This window comes from Hemitrygon akajei, chromosome 11 (assembly GCF_048418815.1).
Source record: "Hemitrygon akajei chromosome 11, sHemAka1.3, whole genome shotgun sequence".
NCBI classification, from domain to species: domain Eukaryota; kingdom Metazoa; phylum Chordata; class Chondrichthyes; order Myliobatiformes; family Dasyatidae; genus Hemitrygon; species Hemitrygon akajei.
This window is the reverse complement of record NC_133134.1, coordinates 163,606,245-163,626,934: the sequence shown is the minus strand read 5'-3', so window position 1 is coordinate 163,626,934 and position 20,690 is coordinate 163,606,245. Positions and strand designations below refer to the sequence as shown.

Sequence of the window (20,690 nt, the reverse complement as noted above, 5' to 3'; positions counted from 1 at the left end):
CCTAATGAAATACAGCCGCTGTCGTGTTTCTTTGTAGCTGCAGCGGTGTGTGTGTGTGTGTGTTTCTATCTTTAGTTTGTGTTACATTTCTTATATTTTTAAATTTAGAAAGATTTTAGGAGTTCAACGACACACCTCGCCCTTAAGTATAATCATTGATAGGTAATAGATGCTGCTTGCATTAGTCATGATAAGAGAATAATGGAAAAAAAACATGCTCACAATAGATACGGCATCCTCCGAGACACAAGAATAGATCATTCAAAACGTTTATGAACCAACTATTGAGTCATACCGAGGAGGCGGACCTTCGTGATCTCTACTCTGCCCGCCCACTGCATGTTAAGCAGTCGGAAGAATTTTTAAAACAAGGTATTTATTTTTCACCCCTCCCCTGTCCTGTTACCAATAGGCCTGTGTGTTGCATGGAGAGGAGGGGAGGATGTTGCAATAAGTGAGCCAGCCAACGTCAGCCAGCTCAGAGCGAGAGTGAAAGCGCGTAGCTTAGGAGTACTTCACCAAGATTACAGTAGCCTTACGTTATAAACCCGTCTAGTAGCTGATTCCTTTAGCACTTGCTACAGGATCCGCCTTAGAGTCACAGGATACTTCTGAAGACTTGAAACAACTTTGAGTTTGTTTTGTGCCTCTTTAATGGAAGTTTTTTAAATAGTTTTTTTTTGCATTTGGAATTGTCTATCTACGGGAAAATTATCAGGAATTCTGCCTTATAACTGGACATGCTGCCCGCGACTGGAACCGGACCTTACTCCCGGGATTTCGTGCCGTTGTGAGCCACACGTGGGGAATTTGGAGACGAAGGGGACAAAGTAATCTCTGCCACTCAGGGAGTCTGCATTATCCGGCAGAGAGGGAAGGAGAAGACGTAAAAAAAAGCGAAGGAGCATTTCTCATCGCTGCCGCAGCCCAGTCGGCGCTTGGTAACAAGAAGTAACCGCAGGTAAGTTTCTGAAACCTAACACGTTCGCAGTTGAATGTGCGGTGTTTTAACTCGGGCTCTTTGTCCTCGCCAGCGCCCCGCTCTCTGAGCGTTGGGAAAAAGTGCGCTGATTGTATTCACCCCCACCACCACCAGTCTGCGCTTGCAGACATTGGAGAGAGCAACTATTTGTCCAGCAACGTCACGCAAATTCGCACCAAACTTCTTCCCTCGGTAACGGTTTCATGTTCCCGAGCCGAGGTTTAATTTCAAATCTTCTGTTGCTTCGATGCTGGCGAGCAGCGCTCTCTGCGCCGATCTTTGGACCCATTGTGTTCTCGCCGATACTCTTTCCGAATCACTAAGTGTTGGGTGCCTCTGATCTCCGCGGGAAGGAACTGCGAGGAGTTTTAACCCCACCTGGATAAAAACTATGGTGGGAGTTCTCAGACGAGGGTAGTGGGAGATGTTTAGGATGCTTGAGTTCCTCGGATGGTCCAGGAACCATCTGATGGAAACGGCCCAGAACAAAAGGAAGGAGGCCTAAAATTGGACTAGGGGAGTGGATAGTTTCTCCTAGTTTGGAATATCAAGTAAAATCAGTTTGGAACAGGCAGCATTGAAATGTTCGGAATTCGGAGTTGAGGTGGGCTTTGTTTCCGTACTCGGGCGATGGTCCCTGTTTGAATCGGTACAAGTTAGAAGGTGGATTTGGTGGAAAAGCCAAGTGGTCTCTTCCTGTTCCTTTTGTTCAAAGGGAAGGACGGGGGGGGGGGGGGGGGGTCATTGCTCCCACCCTTCGCGGCCATTGTTTTGTGGTTTGTATTACCAACCCTAGTAGGACTTGGGAAATGGACTCGGTTGCTTTGAGCTTTGGGTGGGTGGGGGGAGTCTGATTCCTCCTAAACCCCCTGGTTATAGGCTTTGATCTGGGGGGGGGGCTGTCTGCAATTATATAGCGCTTTCGGTTTTACGAATCTATTTCCGCCTCCCCATCCCGTTCGAGGCTTCTCGCCCTTCAGCCGCGGATAGGTGTGATTGCTCCTAACCCAGGTTTCGGTTTTAATCTGGGGCTGCTGCCTCTTCGCAGCCTGCACTTAATGTAGCGCCCGCGGTTTACCGAACTCCGCCGTAGGGCTCCGGTGAGATCGGGTACAGACGGCAGGAGACCTCGGTTGTCCATTTCTCGGAAGCAAATCCTCGAACAGATTTCACAGAATTCCTTTTAGGGAGCGGTGAAAGGTTCGAGGAGGGAAGACCTTTAGGTCTAGGATGAAGCCAAGATGGAAGGGACAGGGAGGGGTAAGATCGTAGACCAGAATTTGTCTTCGTGTATTAAGCAATTAGTTTCCTCGGACGTGTGACGGGCATTTCTGCAGTAACAGACTTTTTCCAGAATGAAAAAAAATGGGTTGTGTTATCTTTGAACGGAGTGATACTCATGAATGAGGTATACGCTTGACCTCATCACCCTGAGCTCTGATTGGCTGGGCTGTGATTTGTTACCTGAACCTACTTTGTTGATTCATGCCGAGGGTGAATCACCAGAAGACGCCCAGTGCAGGGGTTGCTCAGAGGCAGAGATGAGTGTGATCGCTGGTATTTACCAGCCTGTATGCTCACGGAATGTGGTGATGGTGGGTGGGCAATTTTACAGCAAGGGGATTCATGTAGGTGGTGGGCTGTTTTGGAGAAGGGAACCCTATCTTTGGCAGAGTATTCAACTTGCGTGCAATTCTTGGATAAGTCATTACCTTCATGCCCAGGCACCACGTACTGACCCGTAGTGGCATGCCTGAATGCCAGCAAAGAGGCCTCAGTGCTTGTAAACTCAACTTAAAAGTCTAGGGCCAAAGGCCGAACTCTGAGTGCACTGGGGAAGTCGAAGGCCCGATCAATGCCTGCAAATCCACCAGTCCGCTGGAGACTGGAGGGCAAAGAAGATGGCCTGCCCTGGGGTTAGAGGACTGTGTATGTGCTTGGGTGGGTGAGAGAGAGGAACTGGGCTTGTTTTTGCTAGTTCCAGCTCGTCATGCCGGTATACAGCTCAACGAAACATCATTCCTCGGGGGCCAGAAGGTGCAAAACACAGTGCATGTAGTCACACACAGCACAGACAGTCACAAAATAGTATCAGCACAAGGCCCTGAGTGGCCCGGCCTGGAGAGTGAGAGGTTGACATAAGGCGCGAGGTGCGTGTTTTGTCGTTTGCTGTGTTCTGCTCTGCCGAGCAACGTGGGCACCAGCTGGCGCCGGAAGGTGTGTGTGGCAATGCTTGCGGGCTGCCCCCGCACATCCTTGGGTGTGTTGGTTGCTGATGCAAACGACACGTTCAATTCTGTTTGACGTGCACGTTTGGAAATAAATCTGAATCTGTTTGGTACCGTGGACCTGGTGGGTTTGAGATTTGAGACTGTGGCCTCCCGAACACAGCTTCTCTTTTTACTTGAGAATCCCATTACCGAACTGGAACTTCCGATTGGGTGCCACAGCAGTGTAGCGGTTAGCGCGCCCCCTCCTGCAGGTCGGGTATCGGAGTTCGGAGTTCAATTTTGGCGCCGTCTGCAAGGAGTTTGTATGTCCTCCCTGCGATGGGGTGGCTAAAACATTGCAGAATAAAGTGTAGCAGCCACAGAGAAAGTGCAGCATAGATAGACCACACGTGCAGGATCCTCTAAGGAATTTGTATGTCCTCCCCATGGACGCCTTGGGTTTCCTCCGAATGCTCTGGTTTCCTCCCCTAGTCCAAAGGAGAACTGGCTAGTAGGTTAATTGGTGATTGTAAATTGTCCTGTGATTAGGCTTGGGTTAAATTGGTGAGTTGCTGGGCGGTGTGGCTCTTTGGGCCGGAAGGGCCTGTTCCGTGTGTTATTTCTAAGTAAATAAAAGTCAGGAAGATGTGTTGTAAACAATCGGGGCCCAAACTGTTTCCCAGCACTAACCAAGTGGGAATGTGATGACTAAACAGCAACTTCTTTAAGTTTGTGAGTCATTAATCTAACAAAGGTGCCGGAGCGATCGGGGTCTACTTTGAGCAGCTTCACTGGTAGGCTTTTCCGTTTCCCGTTTTAATTCTACTTCCCATTCCCATCTGATATGTCGGGCAACGGCCTCCTCTACTGCCACGACGAGCTTGTCCCCACAAACTCATAAACCCAAACAGGATAAAATGGGCTTGAAAGGTGAATTTGGATACGCAAGATGTGATGAGGCCACTCTCCGGCTGGTCAGGCAGGGACTCATATTCTGTGTGGGGTAGCCTCCAGCCTGGAAGTCATGAACATCAATTTCTCTAACTTCTGGTCATTCCTCTCCCCCCCCCCCCCCCCTTCTCTTTTTTTTTCCCATTCCCCCCTCTCTTTTTTTTACCCATTCCCCATGCATGCAGGCTCCCATCTGACCTGTTCTCTCCTCACCTGCCCACCACCTCTCTCTGGTTCCCCTCCTTCCCTTTCTCCCATAGTCCATTCTCTTCTCCTATCAGATGCTGTGTTCTTCAGGCCTTTACCTTTTCACTTCCCAGCTTCTCACTTCATCTGCCCTTCTCCGCCCAGCTGCCTTTCCCCTCACCAATCACCTGCCCAGCTTGTACCCCACCCTCTTATTCTGGCTTCTGCCCCCTTCCTTTCCAGTCCTGATGAAGGAACTCGGCCCAAAACGTTGACGGCTTATTTCCCTCAGTAGATGCTGCCAGAACTTCTGTGTTCCTACAACACTTCTTGTGTGTTACTCTGGATTTCCAGCATCTGTAGGATCTCTTGTGTTCAGGAGAGGAGTCTGAGTGTGACCCGCAGAGAGTGGCTTCGTAGTCACTCAGACAATTATCTATCAGCATCTGCTGGTGGGACCACGTGGACATTTCGAATTGGGGCATAATCAGGTGAAATAACCAAAATAGGTTGATGGAATTGTGATACAAATCTGTCAAGATCTTACCTGGATGGTGGGAGTCTGGAGGGCTATGGTCCCGATGCAGGTCGATGGGGAGTAGGCAGCGTAAATAGTTCAGCATGGACTAGATGGGCAGAAGGGCCTGTTTCTGTGTTGTACTTCATTATGACTCAAAACTAAAATCCTTGAAATACTCAGCCAATCAGACAGCCCCTGTGGAGAGAGAAAAAGTTAACATTTCATAGTAGTGAGTCTTTGTCAGACAAGCAGAGCTCTGATAAAGGGTCATTTGCACTGTTTCTACCTCCACTGATGCTTCCTGACCCACTGAGAATTGCCAGTTCTTTCTCTGTTTTTGTTTCAGGTTTCCTGACATCTTCAGGATTTTGACAGGCACTGTTATTGAATGGGGTGTGCAGACTAGAGGGGCTGAATGGCTGCTGCTGTTCTGTTTTGTAACACTTGATCTTTCTCTCTCTCTCTTTCCCCAGATCCCGATGAGTGTGAACGCCCAGACGTCACTGCCCTCTCACCAGGCCCGGCTGAAGAGATTAGACTTTGACGACTCGGATGACCCCGACCTTCCCAAATGCAAGCGGGCACGTTTGAGCCAGCTCTCCATCCCGGCCCTATCACCGTGTCTCGGATCACCTTCCCCCACACCCTCCTCCTCAAACGATGACAACAGTGTGTCACGCATCGGTCCCTACCTCCTCCTCAACCCCACAGAGACTAACAATTGCTACCGAGCCATCCACACTGACACAGAAGAGGAATATATCTGTAAGGTATGATTGATTGTGCTTGGGGAGGAGAGGGGGATTAGATTGGAGGGGGGTTATTGAAGTGTTTGTCCTGCTGACAAGAGATTCTGCAGATGCTGGAAATCTTGAGCAACACACACAAAATGCTGGAGGAGCTCAGCAGGCCAGTCGATGTCTGGAGCTGAAACCCTTCATTGAGGTCGCTGATTGCATTTGGTTCGTGGCGGCTATGCCTGGCGATCAGGGTGTGTGGGAACAGAGACAAGAAGAGAATTGGCCTCTTCCTGTGCGATGAGGGGGTACGGGTAGCTGTCAGTCCGGTGGCAGTGGGAGATGGCAGGCATGATGGGTCAGGGCATGGCCCCAGTCCCTCGGCCGTGGAATGGAGTCCCATCCAGAAAAGATTAAAGATTAGCTTCACATGAATGAGAAAGTCTGCAGATGCTGGCGATGCAAAGCAACACACACAAAATGCTAGAGGAACTCAGCAGGTCAGGCAGCATCTATGGAGAGGAATAAACAGTCAACATTTTGGGCCGAGACCCTTCTTCAGATTAGCTTTATTTGTCACACGTACATCGAAACATGCACTGAAATACGTCGTTTGTCTCAATGATAAACACAGTGTGGGATTTGCTAGGGGCAGCCCACAAGTGTTGCTTCCGGCACCACAACACACTAACCCTAACTAACACGCCTTTGTGGAGTGTGGGGGGGAACCAACGTGGTCTGGGGGAGAACGTACAAACTCCTTAAAGACAGCAGTGGGAATTGAGCCCTTATTGCTGGCACTGTAAAGTGTTGCACTAACTGCTACCGTACAAATCAAGGCCTCTCGCTGTCATAACAAGTGCTGGCTTTGAGCTCCTTAGGCAACCGAATAACGCAAGTGACACTCCTTATAGTTACTTCCTGTGACCTGGGTTCACCAAAACTGCGTTATCTCATGTTAATTAGAATTCTCACATCTCCAAGGAAGCCACAGTCCAGTTTATTGCTAAATGTACAAGTACGTGTATGCAAGATGTATTGAAAAACTTGCAGCAGCATCAGGAAGAACATTAGCAAGATGATAATAAGATATAGGAGCAAAATTGGGTCATTTGGCTGCTCTCCCATTCCATAATGGCTGATTCATTATACATTCTCCTGTCTTCTCCCTGTAACCCTGACGCCCTGTCTAATCAAGAACCTATCAACCTCCGCTTTAAATATACCCAAACAAAACATAAACAGTTTGTACAAGAGAGAACAATTATCTCCAGGTCTATTTTAGTGCACGGTAATCATAGTGCTCACACAAGGTTCTGCAGATGCTGGAGATCTGGAGCAACACACCCAAAATGCTGCGGGAGCTCCCAGTGGGTCAGGCAGCATCTCTGGAGGGAAGTAGACAGTCCTAATGAAGGGTCTTGGCCGAAATGTTGACTGTTCATTTGCCTCTATAGATGCTGCCTGACCTGCAGAATTCCTTCAGCATTATGTGTGTGGTGTGTTGATTCTCATGCTCGTAAGTGTTGCTTAGCTGAAGTGATTAGGGTTGTATTGGGTTGGTTCAAGAATTGAATATCGCTTTCCCTTTACCTCTCTTGAATTCTCCTGCTGGACAAGCAGACTTGGTGTTCCCTGCAGTGTTTCCTGTCATAGGAAAGGGTATGGGGAGGTGACCTCCATTTCCCTGCCCTGTGCCTTCTATCACCCGTGGTTGCAAATTGGCAGCCACGTGCTGGTGAATCTCAGTGGTGATGATCCTACAAGACTTCATGCATTGGGAAGGTCCTATCAGGGCCAGTGGTCTAGTCTAAGGTTTTCAGGTGAAGTTCAAAGTCCATTTATTATCAAAGTATGTATACAGAATACAGCCCTGAGATTCGTCTTCACATGGACAGCCACAAAACAAAGAAACACCACGGAACCTGTTCAAAGTAAAGCATCAAACACCCGACGCACAAAAAGAGGAACAAATTGCGCAAGTGGCAAAAAGCACGAGAATAACACAAAGAATATTAACTATCAAACTGCAGAGTCTTCAGAATGGTCTAGGGGTGTCCAGTTTAATGCTGTGTTCGTCGATTGGAGGGCGCAGAGCCGGCCCATGCCAAAACGCCCGGACCAAATCACACAAAAATAACCAAAATAAAACTACAAACATGTAACAATGTAACATGAACTGCAGAGTTATCGAAAACGAGTCCACAGCCACACGCTTAGAGAGAGAGAGAGAGAGAGAGAGAGCAGGGATGCAGAAAGAAACAGGCCCAATAACTCCACACCAACTATCAACCATCTAGTTAATCTCATTTTCCCTCTCCATATTTCTGGTGACCCCTCCACATTCCACCAGTCACCTACACACCAGGGGCAACTTGAAGTGGCCGATTAGTCTCCCAGCTGGCACATTTTTTTTAATGTATTCAGAGATACAGCACGGTAACAGGCCCTTCTGGCAAAATGAGCCCTTGTGACCAGTTAACCTACTAACCCGTACGTCTTTGGAATGTGGTAAGAAACGGGAGCACCGGAGGAAATTCACAAAGTCACAGGTTAAATATACAAATCAGCGGCGGAACTGAACGTGGTCTCTGGCGCTGTGATACCAATAAGGTAAAATGCTGCCCCAGAAATTATTCTCAGATAGAGATAAGCCCTTCTTTGGAATGTGGGAGGAAACCAGAGCACCAGGAGGAAACCCACATAATCACAGGGAAAATGTACAAACTCCAGGTTTACTGGCACTGCTCCACTACTGCTTTGCGCCATGAGATATTTTTTGTATTAGATAATGGAACGGTACAGCAAAAGGAACAGGCCCTTTGGCTCACAGTGCTGTGCTGAACCAGCTAAAAAGCAAATCAAAAACAGCCAAACACTACCCGCACCGTGTCCATATCCCTCCGTCTTCCTCACATTCATCTGCCTATCTAAACGTCTCTTAAAAGCCTCTAATGTATTTGCCTCCACCACCATTCCAGGCATCCGCCACTCTGAGTAAAAAGCTTATCCATGGCACAGTAACAGGCCCTCTTTGGGAAGCGGGAGGAAACCGCCACAGTCTCGGAGAATGGCACTGGAAACTGGGTTCACTGGGGCTGTTAGGAATTTGCAGTCCCCAGCACACTGCGTTTCCCCAGTTGTCTGAACTTCAGACTGAACAGGACACTCCCCACACCTTGTCATTGTACTTGACTCCAGCCAGAACTTTGGTCACTTGTCCGAATAACACGGCCTCTTTCCCAGGAGAGGGGAGTCTAGGACTAGAAGGTATAGGTTTAAGGGGAGAGGGGAAAGATTTAAAAGGAGCATGAAGGGCAACTTGCATGGCTGCAACATCATGAGGAAATGTGGGAGATGGATTGGGCACGTGATGAGGAGAGGCCAACTCCATCATTGAGACAAAACTTCACTGGACTCTGAAGGGCAGAGGAAATGCTGGAGACCAAAGGTGACTCGGCACTGTACTGTAGAGACAGAAATGGGGACCCCTGAACCACACCTGGGGCGCAATAGGGAAAATGGCCAAGGTGGGGGTTCCTTCGTTATTGCCCGAAGCGCCAGTAGCTTAACAGGCAGAAAGTAAGTGAGGGGTAACTTCCTCTCAGAGAGTAAAACGAGCTGCCGGGGGAGTGGTTGAGGCAATCTTTAAAGAGATTTGGGTTAGTACATAGTTAGGAAATGTTTAGAGAGTTAAGGCCAAACACCAGCAAATGGGAACTAGCTTAGGGGAGCACTGTGAACAGCATGGACTAGATGGACTGAATGGCCTGTTTCTTTGCTATATTACTGAATGCAGAGAATGGATGGGGGGGGGGGGGTGAACCTATGAGCCAACCCTCTGCTGCACTGATGAAGGGTCTCAGCCCGAAACATCGACTGTCCATTTCCCTCCGTAGGTGCTGCCTGATCTGCTGAGTCCCTCCGACATTGTGTGTGTGTGGCTCGAGATTTCCATCATCTGCTGAATCGCCTGTGCCTTTCTATTTACCTTCATTCTGTGACTCTAACCTCTCCCTCCTCCACAGGTCTACGCCATGAAGCACTACAGCGAGGTGGTAGCGCCATACGCCCGCCTCCCGCCTCACCCCCAGGTGGGGCAGATGGCCGAGGTGATCGCGGGCGACCGGGAGGCCTACGTGTTGTTCCCGCGGGGCCACGGCGACATGCACTCCTACGTGAGGACCTGCAAGCGGGTTCAGGAGGAGGAAGCGGCCACACTTTTCCGGCAGATGGTCCAAGCAGTGGCCCACTGCCACCACCACGGCATCGTCCTCCGAGACCTCAAGCTCCGGAAATTCGTCTTCACCGACAGGCGGAGGTGGGTTCTAGCAGCCGGGCAAAGGGGCAGTGGGAGGAAGGTAGGCTGGTGGGGTGTGAGGAGGTTTAGTGGGTGCACAGAATGGCGGGAGGCAATAGGGCGGAAGAGGTTGGGGACCAATAGGGCATGGGGGGGGAGGAGAGTTGGGGCCATTGGGGTGTGGGGCCAATGGGGCATGGGGAGGGGGAGGGTGTGGGAAGGAGAGTGGGGGGGGGGAACAATGGGGAGGAGAGTGGGGGGCCAGTGGGGTTTGGGGGGTAAGGACGATGTGAGGAGCAATGGGATGGGGATAGGGCCAGTAGGGTGTGGGGAAAGAAGCAATGAGATGAGGAGAGGGAGGAAGCTGGAGGAGGGGGCATGGGAGGAGAAGGGGGTATCTTAATCTCACCCAGTGAAAATGTGGATGCTGTCCCAGATTTGTCTTCAGGTAAATCTGGTACAGCTTTGGCTGGTGCACTGGATTTTTCAGTTTGTTCCTACAATTGGTTTGTTATTGTCACCTCTACCAAGATACAGTGGGGGACAGAAAGCTTGTCATACTACTCTTCATACAGATCAGATCATTACAGAGAATAAGGTAAAACAATAATAATGCAGAATAAAGTGTAGCAGCTACTGAGAAAGGGCAGTGCACGTAAACAATAGGTGCAAGATCATTACGAGGTAAATTGTTATGTAGGCCCATCCAGTGCTGGCTATCGCTGCCCACACTTAGCTTTTCTGTTCCATTCTACACACCTGTCCTACCTGCCTCAAGAAGTGATCTCCGATGAAGGTTGCTATATAAATGCAAGTTTTATTGTTTTATCAGCACATATTCTCCAATATTCATTTTTAATTTCTTTCCTTCAGGAACAAGCTGAGGCTGGAGACCCTGGAGGACTCCTTTATCCTCAAGGGAGAGGATGATTCCCTGACGGACAAACACGGCTGTCCCGCCTACGTTGGGCCAGAGATCCTCAATAGCAAGCAGTCGTACTCAGGGAAGGCTGCCGATATCTGGAGCCTGGGCGTGGTGCTGTACACTATGCTGGTGGGCCGTTACCCGTTCCAGGACACCGAACCAGCCGCCCTGTTCAATAAGATCCGACGCGGACTCTTTACCATTCCAGAGAGCCTCTCCCCCAAAGCCAGGTGCCTCATCCGGTGTCTCCTGCGGCGCGACCCAGCTGATAGACTGACGGCCAGCGAGATCCTGGACCACCCCTGGTTCAATTCCAACTTCAACGTCCCCTGCAACTCCAACTTGGCCCCACTGACAGATCAGCTGGTCCCAGATGTTTACAATGGGGACCTGAACGATTTGTAAAGGTTTTTTTTGTTATGATCGACAAAGAAAGATAATTTACAAAGGAGAGTCACGTTTTGCCTCCGTTGACTGTGAAATGGATAGATATTTCAAACTTAATGTCCGAGGGGTGCTCTGAAGGGGGTGTCTAACCACAGGGTATCAGGTATACCCAGTAATCACAGGTGGGCTGTCTTCTCAGCAGAGGCATTTGTAGGTGTTTGGATGGGGCAAGGTGCGCAGTTGATACTCTACCCCTTTCAAAGCTTTTCCTAAGAGGACAGATGGGTAGGAACCTCTGGAAGATGCCGAGATCCCCACTGAAAATAATCACTGAGGGAGAGAAGTCCCAGTCCATTTGGTGAGGTGTGATTTAAAACCATTAACTGGCAGTCCATTCTATCACCTGGTAGAGGTAGCATTACCAGGTTAAAACCGGACAATCAAAGTCCTTATTAATTCTGCACTCTTAAGAGACTTGGGGCAGGACGTGAGGCTCTCTGCTGCCATGATGTGATTTCTCCAATCTCCCACCAGCCAAAAGCAAGTTGCCCAGGTGGTGAATGTGAAGGAAGAAGGAGCTGCTCTGAACTCAGCCTTTTTCATCGCACAAAACTGAAGGATTCTTGAGGCGCAGCCAGAACTGCTTTGTGTGCGTGGTGCCATCTTGCAGTTATGGCATGCTGTTCTGGGAATCATGCAGACACTCGATACTTGATTACTTTTGAAGCCTCTTCAGTGTTTACAGACCAGAATGCAGAGAGTTTGACTCTCCCTTTGTGGTGGCAACTGCTCTAAAAGGGCGTGGACATCAAATCCCTGCTGTCTTTTGATTTACAGCAGCTTGTGGAACATACACAAAGGACCCTTGTGTCAGGCTGCCCATTCTGCTTTTGGCAATGGTGGTCAGTGGTCACTTGGTGTCCTGCTTTTGACACTTGCAGTCAACGTACAATTGGATGGCAGCAACCTTGTCTAGAAGCGAGCTGATGCCTCCCTTGTGAGCATAAAACTGGCCAAAGCGTTAGTCAACATGTTCTACGACAGGAAAAGCAGCCAAACCTGCTTCAGTCATGACTTGCCAAAAATAAAGTGTAGATAATACTTTTCTGCGGTGGCTCTTTGCGGAGACGGTGGGCTGGGTGCGTCTGTCAGTGAGGACTGATGTCAGCCTTCTTATTCCTAAACAGACTGTGCACCATAATGGCCAAAAACCACAAATGACGGGACTTAATCTTTTGCAGGTTTTTTCTTTGTACAGGATATTACTGATGACAAGTTGTTGTAAATGTTGGTACAATGCACACAACAAAAACACTACATTTTGAATTCGTGCATCTATGAACTGACTGTATATTTGTCAATTTCAATTAAAAAATGTGTATTTTTTGTCTGGTGTTTAATCTCACTTTTTTTTAAAGAAAAATTGTCAGCTGACAGACTAAAATAGCAGGAAAGCTATTTTTTTTCTGTGATCATGTTCCATAATCAGAGGTGCTAAGTGACTTTTGGTTTGGAACAAAAGAGATTCTGCAGACACTGGAAATCCAAAGCATCACACACAAAATGCTGGAGGAACTCAGCAGGCCGGACAGCATCTAAGTTTTGGGTTGAGACCCCCCTTCAAGACTGAGAAGATGGGGAGATATTGGCTGAGTTAAAAGGTGGGGGGGGGGGGGGGGGCGGGGGAGGCTATATGGGAAGATGCTAGGTGAATCTTTCCCCATCCTTAGTCCTAAAGAAGAGTCTCGGCCTGAAACGTCAACTGTTTACTCTTTTCCGTAGATGCTGCCTGGCCTGCTGAGTTCCTCCAGCATTTTGTGGGTGTTGCTTTGGATATCCAGCAGCAGCAGACTTTCTCAATGTTTTGCATAGAAATTGGGTTTTGGTTAGAACAGAGGTAACAAACCATTGTCTTGATAATTGTGTGAGGCAAGACTTTCATAGATGTCCACCATAAAGTGGACCACATAGTCTTTGCCCATCCTGGGGATATCGTTGCATCACAACTGGACAAATCCTCATTAAAGGACGGAAAGTAGCTCACTGGAGTTTGACCTTAGGATCCCTGATATAGTTGTTGGCTAATTGTAACTTGCAAGTCCAAATGCAGGATTGCCTAAAGTTAACTTACAGGTTGAGTCGGTGGTAAGGAAGGCAAATGCAATCTTTGCATTTATTTCAAGAGAATGAGCATATAAAAGCAAGGATGTATACTGAAGGCATGGGTCAGACCACATTTAGAGTTAAGTGAGCAGTTTTGGGCCCCTTATCTAAGAAAGGATGTGCTGACATTGGAGAGGGTCTAGAGGGGATTTACAAGAAATATCCAGGGAATGTATGCACTGGGATTTTCAGTGAAATGAGGGAGTATCTCATTGAAATCTGAATATTGAAAGGCCTAGATGGAATGACCATGGACAGAATGTTTTCCAGTAGTGGGAGAGTCTAGGACCAGAGGGCACAGCCCCAGAATAGAAGGATCTCCCTTTCAGACAGGGGTGAGGAATTTCTTCAACCAAGGGGTGGTGATTCTGGAATTCATTGCCATAGACGGCTGGTATAGCCAAGGCATTGGGTGCATTTAAAGCAGAGGTTGATAGGGTGTCAAAGATTACAGGGAGAGGGCAGAAGAAAGGGGTTGAAAGGGAATAATAGTCACCCATGATCAAGTGGCAGAGCAGACACCATGGGCAAGATGAGGGCAAACAATCTCGAGTTGAGAAAGGTTAAATTGACGAAAGGCCAATGTTGACAGCATCGGAAAGGATCTGGCAGGTGTGGTTTGAGACGTTATTTTCTGGCAAAGGTGTACTTGCTAAGTGGGAGGCCTTCAAAAGTGCAGTTTTGAGAGTACGAAGTTTGTATGTGCCTGTCAGAATAAAAGACAAGGATAACATGTTTACATTGTTTACAAGAGATGTTGAGGCCCTGGTTAAGAAAAAGGAGTTGCATAGCAGGTAGGAACAAATGAGGTGCTTGAAGAGTGAAGGGCAGCACTTCCAGAAATCAGGAGAGCTAAAAGAAAGCACGAGGTTGCCCTGGTGGACAAGGCTAAGGGATTCTACAGATATGTAAAGAGCAAAAGGATTGTAAAGAACAAAATTGGTCTTCAAGAAGATCAGAGTGGCAATCTATGCATGGAGACAAAAGAGATGGGGGAGGTTTTAATAGATTTTTTTGCATTTGTGTTTACTGAGGAGACGGACAGAGTCTATAGATGTGAGGCAATGCAGCAGTGAGGTTGTGGACCCTGTACAAATTACAAAGGAGGAGGTCTTGAGGCAAATTATGGTGGATAAATCGCCAGGGCTTGACAATTTGTTGCCTGGGACCCTGTGGGAGACTAGTGCATAAACTGCAGGGGCCCTAGCAGAGATATTTAAAACTTTCTGAGCCACGGGTAGGGTGCCAGTGGATTGGAGGATAGCTAGTGTTATTCCGTTGTTTTAAAAAAGCTCTAAGGATAAGCCAGGAAATTGCAGGCCAGTGAGCCTGACATCAGTAGTGGGAAAGTTATTGGAAGGTGTTCTATGGGACCAGATAGATGAGTCTTTGGACAGACATGGACTTAGTAAGGATGGTCAGCATAGCTTTGCGCGTAGTAGGCCATTATCAGGTAAATTGATGAAGGCAAGGCAGTGGATGTTGTCTTCATGGACATTAGCAAGGACTTTGACAAGGCCCTGCATGGAGGTTCAGTCACTTGGCATTCAAAATGAGGTAGTAAACTAGGTTAGACATTGGCTTTGTGTGAGAAACCAGAGAGTAGTAGTAGATGGTTGCTTCTGTGACTACTGGAATGCCACAGGGATCGGTGCCGGGTCCAGTGTTGTTTGTCATTTATATCAACAATCTGGACGATAAAGTGGCTAACTGAATCAGTAAATTTGCAGATGACACTAAGGTTGGGGGTGTAGTGGATTGCAAGGAAGATTATCAAAGCTTGCAGCAGGATCTGAACCAGGTGGTGAAATGGGCTGAAAAAAGGTAGATGGAATTTAATGCAGACAAGTGTGAGGTATTGCAGGACTGACCAGGGTAGGTCATACCATGAGCAGTAATGCAGTGGAACAGAGGAATCAGGGAATACAGATCCATAATTCCTTAAAGGTGGTATCACAGGTAGCCAGTCATAAACAAGAGAAAATCTGCTGATGCTGGAAATCCAAGCAACACACACAGGAGGGGGTGTTATTGCTGAGATGCTTGGAAATAGGTACCAAGGGGTTGTCAGGGGTAAGTTTTCCACACAGAGTGCTAGGTGCATGGATTGCACTGCCAGTGGTGGAAGTGGATACAGCAGGGTATTTTAAGTGCCTCTCAGATAGGCACACCGAGCTTAGAAAAATAGAGGGCTATGAGCTAGAGAAATTCTTGGCAGTCCCTAGAGTAGGTTACATGGTCAGCACAATGTGGATCGAAGGGCCTGTAATGTGCTGTACATTTCTATGTTCAAAATACTGGAGGAACTCGGCAGGCAGGCAACATTGATGGAAAAGAGTACACAGGTAGAAAGGGTTAAGAAAGCTTTTGGCAGATTGGCCTTCATAAATCAATGTACTGAGCACAGGAGTGAGCTGTTACGTTGAAGTTGTATAAGACATTGGTGATGCCTAATATGGAGTACTGTGTGCAGTTCTGGCTGACTACCCACAGGAGAGGTGTGAATAAGACTAAAAAAGTGCAGAGAAAATTTACAAGAATGTTGCTGGGACTGGAGGACCTGAGTTATAGGGAATGGCTGAATAGGTTAGGACTTTATTCCCTGGAATTTAGAAGATCAAAGAGAGATTTGATAGAGGTATACAAAATTATGAGGGGTACATGTAGGGTAAATGCAAGCAGGCTTTTTCCACTGAGGTTGGGTGAGACTAGAACCAGAGGTCATGGGTAAATGGTGAAAGGTGAAATGTTTAAGGGGAACACGAGGGGAAACTCCTTCACTTGGGGTGATGAGAGTGTGGAACAAGCTGCCAGTGCAGGTGGATGTGAGCTTAATTTCAACACGCAAGAGTAATTTGGATAGGTATGTGTATGGAGGGCTATGGTGTGGTTGCAGGTGGATGTGACTAGGAAGATCAATGGTTTGGCACAGACTAGATGGGCCGAAGGGCCTGTTTCTGTGCTGTAGTGTTCTGTGACTATAAGTTACCTAAACTTATAAATTATACAGATCTTGCACCCCATCTGTTTGAAAAGAAAAAGCAATTAACTACCAATGGCTGGTAGCCATCTTATGTAATTTTTTTATTCAGATAGCCTGATGAACCCAATGAGATACAACTCCGATTTAACCCTAGCCTAATCACAGGATAATTTACAATGACCAATTAACCTACTAACTATTACGTCTTTGGACTGTGGGAAGGTACCGGAGCATCGGAATGAAACCTACACAGGCACGGGGAGAACGTACAAACTCTAAAGGCAGTGGTGGGAATTGAACCTGGGACAGCTGCACTGTAAAAGCATTGTGCTAACCGTGTCGCACCATCTGGGCCACCGGACTGAGGTTTATGTGTGTTTTCTTTCTTACAGACTAAGCCTCACCTTGCATGAGTTCTCACAGATGCTGCTACATCTTTGGACCTTTCATCTTCTCCTTTGTTCTAGTATCATATTCAGCATTCTGCCCTGAAGTGGTGGATGCTGAAATAGAGTTGATATTGCAGGTCGGGTCTACAGCACAGAAACAGACTCACCTGAGGTCCTCCCATTTACCTGTTTGGTGCCGCAGTGGCATAGCCGTTGCGCTTGGGGTGTCAGAGTTCAATGTTAGTTTCCTCTGTAAGGATTCTGTGGAATGTGAGGGTTTCCCTTGGATCTTCCAGGCTCTTCCCACATTCCAAAGATGTACTGGTTAGTAAGTGAATTAATCATTGTAAATTGTCCTGTGATTAGGCTTGGGTTTAATCCGGAAGGGCCAATTCCATGGTAAATTCCATCACTAAATAAATAAACATTATCATGGTATCTGCCTCTACCATTTTCTTTGGCAATTCATTCCATATAGTCAGCACCCGCTGGAAGAAGTCACCATTTAGGTCCCCTTTCCCTTCTCACCTCATCTCCCCAACATCCACGTCCTTCTACTTCGGAAATACCAGTATGAAGTACTCATTAAAGATCTACCTCCTCCGATAATCCCCTACTTCATACAACAATGCAGGCCTTTTGGCCCAGCGAGTCCATTCTGACCAGTTGCCTACAGGTTAGTCCCAATTTTCTGCATTCGGTCCATAATCCTCTAAGGAAGGGATTCCCAACCTTTTTTTTCTGTCATGGACAAAACCATTAAGCAAGGTGTCTGTGGACCCCAGGTTGGGAACCCCTGATCTAAACCCCACCCCTCCATGTACCCGTCCAATCCATGATACTATTGTATCTGCCTCTCCCACTTCCTCTGGCAGCTTGTTCTATACACTCAGCCCCCTCTCCATGGAGAAGTTGCCCCTTGGGTTTAAATCTCTTAAATCTTTCTCCTCTCACCCTAAACTTATTCCCCATGTTTTTGGACGCCTATCCTGAGGAAAAGACTTGTGGTCCACCTAATGCTCTACCGTGCATAGTAACAAGACCTACACTGGGTTGGCTTTCCAAAATGCATTACCTCACGCTTCTCTGTACTGAAATCCACTTGAAACTCCTTGGCCCACTTCCCTAACTGATGACATTTCCCCTGTCAACTATAATAACCTTCTCCACTATCAAATAACCTCCTTCACTATCAACTGTTTGTCCTTGGGTGTCCTTAGCCACCTCACTATGTTCTATTTCCTAATATACAAACAGTATAAAATGCTTTGGAATTCTCCTTAATCCAAATTGTCTGGGACATTCATGGCTTTTCTAGCCCTCCTAATTCCTTATTTATTTTTCCGGACTCCTTTGAGTTTGTTGATGGTGTGGCCAGGAAAGCCCTACTTCCTCAGGAGCTAAAGAGATTTGGCACGTCCCCATCGACCATTACCAAAATTTAATGACACACCATAGAAAGTATTCTGTCTGGATGCATCCTGCCTTGCTCTGTAAGTGACCGCAAGAAACCATGGGGAGCTATGGCCACCACTCAGCACATCACAGGAACCAGCCTCCCCTCTACGGACTCTGTCTACACTCCTCTCAGCCTCGGCAAAGCCACCAGCTTAATCAAAGACCCCATCTGCCCAGACATTCTCTCTCCTCAGGTAGAAGATACAAGAAAGCCTGAAAGAATGTACCACCAGGCTCAAGGACAGCTTCTACCCTGTTATCAGACTGAGGACAGACTTCACAATCTACCTCGTTATGATCTTGCACTTTATCATTCACCCGCACTGCACTTTTTCGATAGCTTTTACACTTTATTATCGTTATACCTTGTTATCGTTTTACCTTATTCCAGCTCAATGCACTGTGTAATGATCTGAACTGTATTAAAAAAATGCAAGACAAGCTTTTCAGTGTATCTTGGGTCACGTGACAATAAACAATAAATGGTTGTCCACCCAGGAAATGCTCTCTTCTCACTGCTGCTATCAGAAGGTACAAAAGCCTCAAGACTCACACCACCAGGTTCAGGAACAGTTATTACCCCTCAACCACCAGGCTCTTCAACCAAAGGGGATAACTTCATTCAGCTTCACTTTCCCCGTCATTGAACTGTTCCCACAATCAATGGGCTCACTTTTCAAGGACTCTTCATCTCATGCTTTCGATATTTATTGCTTATTCATTTATATTTTTATTTCTCCTTTTGTATTTAAATACAAACACCAATGTCAGGATGCTATTTGTTGCCTATAGCTCAGCATCTTACACCATCATCCCCACAATCCTGATTGATAAGTTACAGAACCTGAGCATCTGTACCTCCCTCTGCAATTGGATCCTTGACTTCCTAACCAGAAGACCACGATCTGTGTGGATTGGTGATAATATCCCCTGCTCACTGACGATCTACACTGGCGCACCTCAGGGGTGTGTGCTTAGCCCACTGCTCTACTCTCTCTGTACCCATGACTATGTGGCTAGGCATAGCTCAAATACCATCTAAAATTTTGCTGACAATACAACCATTATTGGTAGAATCTCAGGTGGTGACGAGGGGGTGTTCAAGAGTGAGATATATCAGCTAGTTGAGTGGTGTGGCATCAATAACCTTGCACTCAATGTCATAGGACCAAAGGGCTGATTGTGGACTTCAGGAAGGATAAGTCGAAGGAATATGAACCAATCCTCACAAAGGGATCAGAAGTGGAGAGAGTGAGCAATTTCAAGTTCCTGGGTGTCAATGTCTCTGAGGATCTAACCTGGTCCCAACATATCGATGCAGCTATAAAGAAGGCAAGACAGTGACTATACTTCATTAGGAGTTTGAAGAGATTTGTTTTGTCAACTAAAACACTCAAAAACTTCCATAGATGTACCGTGGAGAGCATTCTGACAGGCTGCATCACTGTCTGGTACAGGGGGGAGGGGTGGTGGTGGGACGCTACTGTTCAGGACTGAAAGAAGCTACAAAAAGTTGTAAAATCAATCAGCTCCATCTTGGTCACCAGCCTCCGTAGTACCCAAGACATCTTCAAGAAATGGTGCCTCAGGAAAGTGACACTCATTAACAAGGACCCCCATCACCCAAGACATGCCCTCTTCTCATTGTTACCATCAGGAAGGAGGTACAGAAGCCTGAAGACACACACTCAGCGATTCAGGAACAGTTTCTTCCCCTCCGACATCCGATTTCTAAATGGACACTGAACCCATGAACACTACCTCACCTTTTTGTAACTGATTTACTTTTTTTCTTTCTATATTATCATGTACTGCATTGAACTGCTGCTGCTGTATTTCATGACCCATGCTGGTGATAACAAACCTGATTCTGATATCTTCAGTTTGTTGTCTTCTGCACTCTGGTTGAATACCCTAGTAGGCTGGTCTTTCATTGATTCCATTATGGTTATTATTCTGAAGGTTTATTGAGTATGCCCACTAGAAAATGGATCTTAGGGTTGTATAAGGTGACATATATGCGCTTAGATAATAAATTTACTTTGGACTTTGAACAAAATCAATATTCTGCAGAGGCCTTGTCCAATTACAACTACCTAATATATTTTATCAGAATTGGAAAAGGAGTAAACCAAGTAAATTCCACGATGCAGTGAAGGTGAGAGGAGAGAGGGACAAAACAAAGGAAATACCATGTGAGGTAGGTTAAAGGGCAGACGTGTGTGTGTGAGAGAGAGAGAGAGAGATATGTTGGTAATGGTTGGACGGTGGGACCACGTTGTAACACCACCACCAGCTGGGCGAATACCATACTGCAACAGTTGCAATAGTTTCAAGTATCGCGAAATGTGTATGATGCAACACCTTAAACTGAAAGCTTTTTTATTTTAGGTAACTCTAGACTGGTTGAAGTAGCTAGTTACATGTTCTCAGTACATGTTGGTTGTCTTTGATTCACACAAGTACCCACTTTATCAGGTACCCCTGCTCATTAATGTA

General features: G+C 47.0%; 1 protein-coding gene across 1 annotated transcript; it reads left to right on the top strand.

The window, feature by feature from the left end:
• Positions 1-460: 460 nt before the first annotated feature.
• trib3 (tribbles pseudokinase 3) lies at positions 461-12,584 on the top strand. Its single transcript, XM_073062143.1, has 4 exons — positions 461-961; positions 5,323-5,619; positions 9,615-9,907; positions 10,760-12,584. The coding sequence occupies exons 2-4, from the start codon at positions 5,329-5,331 to the stop codon at positions 11,214-11,216; spliced, it is 1,041 nt and encodes a 346-aa protein (XP_072918244.1). The 5' UTR covers positions 461-961; positions 5,323-5,328; the 3' UTR covers positions 11,217-12,584.
• Positions 12,585-20,690: the final 8,106 nt, after the last annotated feature.